At 38.7% G+C, this 7,691-nt stretch overlaps 1 protein-coding gene across 1 annotated transcript; it reads left to right on the top strand.

Moving 5' to 3' along the window:
* On the top strand, positions 865-7,423 carry SLFN12 (schlafen family member 12). Its single transcript, XM_018063987.1, has 2 exons — positions 865-1,939; positions 6,843-7,423. Exons 1-2 carry the CDS (start codon positions 886-888, stop codon positions 7,421-7,423), a joined length of 1,635 nt encoding a protein of 544 aa, XP_017919476.1. The 5' UTR covers positions 865-885.

The following is a 7,691-nucleotide window of genomic DNA, read 5'->3' on the forward strand; positions in this document are numbered from 1 at the left end:
AGTGCCGTGATTCCTACCTGTGATAAACTTTACATTCAGCTGTCTCTAGGTCATATAGCAAAGCCATAATCCCAACAGACCTTAAAGGAACAGAGCTAATGGATTATGTATATAGTTATACTAAAGCTGATGTTTTTGTATATAAGAATTTTACCTCATTGAAAATATGTGGCTATGTAATATCTGATAGAAAATGGATAGAAAATAGAAAATCTTGACCCACCTTGCTTAAGATCAATGGCCAAAATTTGTGAATCTGATTCATCCTTGCAGGAAGGAAAAATTACTAAAATGGCATATTGCATCAAGGCAACATTGTAAAGCAATGTCGCTTTAGGACTAAAAAAAAAGAAAAAAATGGTATATTGCTACATGTCTTTATACTCCCAATGATAATTTCCCCAAAGGATTCCTCAATAAGATAATTAAGATAAAGTTGAAATCATTTAAAAAATTAAAATATATGTAATATATACAGCTAAAACTTGGTTCACTGAGATCAGAAATATGGATAGGCTCTCCTCAGGGCCTTATTTAAGAAAAGAAGAGAGAAATAAGTTATATATATATATATGGAATTAAAATGGATATAATATAAACAGATAAAAAGGAGATTCAAACAATTAGAAAAGGGTCATATAAAACTATGGTAAAATATTGAAAAATTTTAGATGAGTAGAAATGATCACCTTAGTTCAAAATATGTTAAAAAAAAAACCACATACTTTGTATCCTTACCATGCTATTCAGTGAGATATAGGATAAAGCAAAAGAAAGAATTTTGCTGGGTTTGCCTCACAATACAGAATCTGCTATCTCTTCTGTTCAGGTCCTATTGTAAATGGCTGTCTGTTTTACAGGAAAGAATTTCTGCTTGGCAATTGAATGGCTCCTGAGAAAATGACCATCTGTGTTGTTTCGGACACTAACTACCCAGAGCTGGTTCTAGATGTAGGAAAAGTCACTTTGGGGGAGAAGAATAGAAAAAAAATGAGAGATTCTCAACTGAGAAAAAAGCAGAATGAAAGCCTCTCAAAATGTGTGATTACTTTGCTGAATTCTGGAGGGGGAATGAGCAAGATTGAAATTGAGAATGAAGATTATAGTTATGAAAAAGATGGAATAGGGTTAGATTTGGAACATTCTTTAGCCGATATGGTTCCAATTGTTCACAAATACTTCGACTTTATGAAACAAGGTAAATATTTTCTGATTTTTGTCAAATCGTGGAGCTCCAAAATCCCTGGGATGAAGATTGCCACCTTGAGTTCCAATTTGTATAAAAGAGATATAACCTCTGTAAATGTCATGAATGCTATCGTGGCACTGGAATTCCTCAAAGACAGGATAGAAACTAGAGAGAGATTTTCTTTAACGTTAAAGTCACCTTCAAAGAGGTGCCGAGAAGAAAGAGAAGAAAGTAGCACAAAAGCCTTGGCTTCTGACTTTTTTAATAGGACGCAAGTCAGGTACAGAGAAAAACTCACCTTTACCGAATCCACATATGTGGAGATTAAAGACTTCTCAACACAAAAGCTGTTGCAACGGATTAAAGAGATTCTCCCTCAAAATGTTTCAGCATTTGCAAATACTCGTGGGGGATATTTGTTTATTGGTTTAAGTGAAGAAAAACAAGAAGTAATTGGCTTTAAAGCAGAGAAGAGTGACCTTGACAAGTTAGAAAGAGAAATAGAAAAATGCATCAGCAAGTTGCCTGTCTATCACTTCTGTATGGAGAAGAAGAAGATAAATTATTTCTGCAAATTCCTTGAGGTATACGACGGAGAAAGGCTCTGTGGATATGTCTGTATGCTCAAAATAGAGCCATTCTGTTGTGCAGTGTTTGCCAAAAAGCCGGATTCCTGGCATGTGAAAGACAATCAGGTGACGCAGCTGTCCGTGGAGGAGTGGGTGCAATTCATGATGGATCCTGAACCAGGTGAGGACGGGGGATTGGAAATATATAATGGTGCATTTGGCTGCGGCAGCAAGATTTTTTGTTCTCTGAGATTGGGGGCAAGAGCAATAGTCCTCAGATTTCAACACCTAATTTACTAATCTTTGGTGGATACAAGCAATAGTTTGCTATCTCTACCTGTTTAGAAGGTAGTTACTCCATCCACAAAGGTACATTATCTCCTCTCCATAGCACTACCTAGTGTAATTTTTCTCCCCTATCACGTCTACTCACTTTCAAGGAAAGCCTATGAATTCCTTCTCCCTGTTCCTGTGGAGCTCAGTTTCGGTAACTGACCATTTCTTTCTCTCAGGAACACTTGCCTCTTCTATGTACTTGCTCTTCATCTTTCTTTACACTTTCCTTTAAAACCTCTTCCCTCTTCCTCTCCTGTTTCTTCCATTTGTGGACCAACATATAACCCTAAATTGGACTGATAAGAAACGGATAATGTTGGTGTTTTATCTGATTTTTGGAAAAGAAAAAAGCCTCCAGTGAAATTGGACCAGCACTAGCAACTTAAAAATCCCTGAAATTGCAAGCCTCATTCTTAGAATCTCTCCTTCACTAGCCATCATGTCTTCTAATTTTAATTGCTTTTAAAATGAGCCCCGTTATATGGTAATGTATTTGATTACTATTCATGCACTTTCTTATTAATATTCAACATAGTATGTTTCAGCAGCCTCAAGGAATAAATTTATAACTTTTGTCTGACCTGGGAATCTATCCACAATATTTAACAATATTTCTATTGGGAAAATGGGGTCATTTCTAAGCAGACTTTAGATATACAAAGCATTTAGTTGACATACTAAGCATTTAGTTGTGACAAATGAATAAAGTAGTTTTTGTTTTTTAAGATTTTTCCAGGTTGTTTGAAGAGATGAACCTTCAACGAAGTATGTTATCACCAGTTCCCCATGATTGGTCTGTTGATAAAGGTAAGAATTTAGAAAGTCAGCAGCAGAGATATCACTTTAGAGGTAATTTAATTAGGGTTTCTTTGGACTTGTATGTCTTTTCAAATCTCCTTTTCTTCAAATCAGCTCTTTCTTGAAACTTATCGTCAAAGTATATTTTGGCATTCAGGGAATGCTTTGGCGTTTTTAGCATGGACTATATTAAAATGTAATATTTCAGATTTTGATTAGACTTTTTCTTGGTGTAATAGGAACTCCTTTGATTGGAAGTAAGAGAAACCCAAGTCAACTTAGTTTAAACAAAAAAGAAATCCATCATGTCAGTAGGAAGTCTATATTGAGACCCAGCTTCATACATGGCTATATTCCATTATTGAAGAAAGACCAACAATACTCAGAATCTCTGATTTACCTGTTTCTGTTGTTATTGTTTATGGGCAACATGTTTGTTGTTTTCTGCTGTATACACAGTGTTACCATGAATATTTTTGTTCAGTCTTCTGTCGCATATTTGTGAAAGTTATTCTCGGGTGCACACCCAGGAGTAGAATTGCTAGGTCAGGAAGTAGATGAATATCCAAGCAATGAGATAATGCCAGATTGTTTTCCAAAGTAGGTGAGTCACTTTACTCCCACCAACATGTTAGAAATGGCGCGTCTTCTTCAGTTGTCAGCTTCTCCTCATCTTTCTTTTCATCCTCCTTTTTCCCACTCAAATAAGTGTAAACCAGTATCTGTTAACATCTGCATTTCCCTGGCTGTTAATTTGGTTGAGCATCTCTTTGTGCACTTACTGTCTGTCTGTATTTTATTGCCTGTGAAATGCTTACTTATTCTGTCGGTTGCCCATTTTGCTATTAGGCTTTTGTCTTTTTCCTATTGATATGTAGGCGAGTCTAGAATCCAGATCCTCTTCTGATCATAGGTATTACAGGTTGCAGAAATCTTCTCCAAGTTTGTAGCTTTTGTTTTCTCTTTGCTTGAGGCTGCTGCTGCTAAGTCGCTTCAGTCTCTTCAGTCGTGTCTGACTCCTTGAGGCCTATGATGATTATCAGCAGCTTGATACTTTTGCTGATTATGACTTAATTTAAAATTAAGTTACCAATAGTTAAAGTTACCAAGTTACCAATATTTAAATTTTCTGTTTCACTGCTCTTTCTGCCTTGTGTATGAGATCCTCTCTAACCAGTAAAACCGTATTTCCTTTCATTTTCTTGTACAAGTTTTAGGGTTTTGCACTCTATGTTTAATATTTAAAGCCTCAGTCTATCTCAGTGGTGATGTAAGGGTGGTATTTCATTTTATTCCATGTGGATAACCGCATTGTTGGTTTTCATTCACTAAGTCGTGTCTAACTCTTTGTGACCTCCCTGGACTATAGCCCACCAGGCTGCTCTGTCCATGGGATTTCCTAGGCAAGAATACTGGAGTGGGTTGTCATTTCCTTTTCCAGGGGGATCTTCCCAACCTAGGGATCAAACCAATGTTCTCCTGGCTTGGTAGGCAGGTTCTTTAGCACTGAGCCCCCAGGGAAGCCCAGTAACCACATTACCCAGCTCCAGTTACTGAACTGTTCCCATTTTCACCTGCCAATTTGCCATGCCATCTCCAGCAATATTACTTGGTATATGTATAGCTATGTTTCTAGAATCCCTATTATGTTCATTTGGTCAATTTGTCTGTCCTTATATACACTGTACTGTCTTAATATTGTAATATTGTTCTAAGTACTTAGCAGGGCAGGCCTTCTTACTATTACTCTTTTTCTTTGAGAGTGTCTTGGCAATTTAAATCATTTAATCTATGAAACAAATTTTAGAACTGTTTAAGTGCCGCAAAAAGCCCTTTAAAGATTTTGATCGCAGTTACACTGAATATATAGATTTCAGAAGTAGCATAGTGACATTATTTATATCAATTGGTCTTTGTACAATTGAACATAGGTTTTTTAAATGTTTTCTTGTTGTAATTGATGTTATCTTTTTGTTTGGCTGCACTGCTTAGCTTGCGGGTTCTTAGTTCTCTGACCCAGAACTGAATTTGTGCCCTCAGGAATGAATGGAGGTATGAAGTCCTAACCACTGTACCACCAGGGAATTCTCAATGTTTTACTTTAAAAGTTACATTTTTTTCTTATTTGTCACTAGTGTGTAGAAATGCAACTGATTTTATATATTGATTTCACACCACCTTGTTAAAATTTATTTTAAATAATTTGTTCATAACATTGCTTTCCTGACCTAAGAAAATATCATTAAGGTCATTATTTTGAATTCCCTGTTGGGTAAATCACTTGGCTCCACTTCATTAGGAAAAGGTTTCTGGAGATGAGTTTTGTTCTTTAATTTTGAGCATAATCAACCCCGTTTCTTCTTTTTTCTTAACTGTATTGGTTTCTGCACATTATATAAAGCAACCGTTTTCACAGACTGACCTCAAATAGGAGATGAACTCACTAAGTCGTTCAGCCAGACATTCTGGGTGCCTCTCAAAGCTCTGTGCTCATTTAAGCCGCTAACGCTTGGTTCCTAGTGTTCCCCGGAACGCTAGAGTAAGCCGAGTCCCGCCAGTGCCCTGATTAAGGGAAGGGAGGAGCTAGTACCTCAAGGTGTAGCCAGAAAAGTTGAGGCCCTGGATGTGTGTCCCAGTTCCTCCTCTGCTTAGGGAGAAGTTGATAGAGGGCTTTTATCCCCCGACTGCTCTTTTATTTTTCTTTCATTTTGCTTTGTTTATGTATGGCTGTGCTGGGTCTCTCTTGCTACACATTTGCTTTCTCTAGCTGCTGCGTTGCAGTGGCTTCTCTGGTTGTGGAGCACAGGCTCAGTTGCGGCAGGGGCTCCAGCGTGTGGCTGGGCTCAGTGGTTGTGGCACACCGGCTTAGTTGCCCGGTGGTACATGGCATCTTCCTAGACACAGTAGGGGAAAGAGAGAGTGGGACAAATTGAGAGACTAGCGCTGAAACATGTATATTACCGTACGTGCAATAGACAGCAAGTGGGAAGTTGCTGTATAACCCAGGGAGCTCAACTCAGTGCTCTGTGGCAACCCAGGGGGGTGGGATGGGGTGGAGCTGGCAGGGAGGTTCAGGAGGGAGGGGACATGTATATACTTATGGCTGACTCATGTTGTTGTATGGCAGAAACCAATACAACGTTGTAAAGCAATTATCCTCCAATTAAAATTAAAAAAAAAACAACTATAGAGGCTTTGGAAGATGCTACATTCCTCCAAAGGGGATTATATTTCTTTCTGCAGGTAGATAGAGTACCAGTGATAACCTTGATTTTTTGTTTTAAGATTTGTTTTATGCTTTTCTAGAAAGAATATCTTTAAATTTTGCCCTCACCATTATTAGGTCATGGCTCTTCTTGAGTCTCAACTCAAAGTCTGAGGTGTTTACCACAGGCCTTCTGGGACTTGAATTCCGGTCTAAGTCACCCCACCACCATGAGGTTGATAAAACTCAGGTTCAGCTCCTTTTATCCTCCCAGTTGACATTTTCTTCTGGGTTTTCTGCATCTCACCCTGTATCTACCAAGTGAGTTGAAGGAAATATGTATGTGGAGTTTGGCTGATTTTCTGCAGTTTCATCTTAGATCTTCCCTCTCGAATTATAGTTCCTCTGGTAGCCCTGAATGCCAGTCTCTTTTTCCTCAGCCTAGTAAAACTGGAGATTTGTGCTTGGACTGTATTTACCCATGACATGATATGGAAAATACCCTCAGGCAGAAAGCTGGGATGAACGTGGTGCTACTTCCTGTGCTTCCATCAAATATAGTGACCCTTTAAGCCCTGCTTGTGTTGGTTGCTCTCTAGTTCTTTAAATCTCTGTTTTTATATTTTATACAACTTTTATAGTTGTGTTTGGTGGGAGGGGTTGGTCTGGTGCAAGCTACTTTGTCATGGTTGGAATTGGAATCTTCCAGTGTTGAAAAATCTATTATAATTATTTTCATACCTAGTGCCATCAGAAAAGGTGACGTATATTCCGGAAATCCTCTGCAAGAGACTGTTCTCACAACATGAAGGACTTGCACAGTTGATACGTAAAGAGATGGGCTCTGTTCGTCAAGGTACATTGATCCTGTCTAAGAGCTGGTCTTTGGATCTGGACTTGCAAGAGAACCAGAGCGTCATCTGCGACGCACTTCTAATTTCCCAGGACCGGCCACCAGTCTTATACACATTCCTCAGGGAACTGAATGAGGAACTAAAAGGTTATTCTATACAAACTGCCTTAACTTTAAAGAAGAAACTGGTAAAAATGGGTGGCTACACTGGGAAACTGTGTGTCATGACAAAGATCTACTGGAGTGAAGAATCTTCTACATTAACTGAAGGCAGTGCCAGACTTCTTCATGATTCAAGCTTATCTGCAATTTACCCTAAGTCCTACACCCTCATAACCAGCCAAACAATGAATGACTTAAAGAAGGCCCTTTTTATAGTCTTGAAGAGACTTGGAACTTTGAGTGATAAATTTGATTCTGAGATTTTTCAACACCTCTTGAGCAATCAGCATGGATTACTTTCTGAGGAGTGACAAAAGGTTGTTTAAATATCGTCCAGTTCAGTTCAGTCGCTCAGTCATTTCCAGCTCTTTGCAGCCCCACAGATTGCAGCATGCTGGCTTCCCTGTCCTTTGCCATCTCTCGGAGTTTGCTCAAGCTCATGTCTGTCGACTTGGTGACGCCATTCAATTATCTCATCCTCTGTCGTCCCCTTCTCCTCCTGCCTTCACTCTTTCCCAGCAACAGGTTCTTTTCTCATGAGTCAGCGTCTTTGCATCAGGCAGCCAAAGTATTTAGCTT

The sequence above is a fragment of the Capra hircus genome, chromosome 19, assembly GCF_001704415.2.
Source record: "Capra hircus breed San Clemente chromosome 19, ASM170441v1, whole genome shotgun sequence".
Classification (NCBI taxonomy): domain Eukaryota; kingdom Metazoa; phylum Chordata; class Mammalia; order Artiodactyla; family Bovidae; genus Capra; species Capra hircus.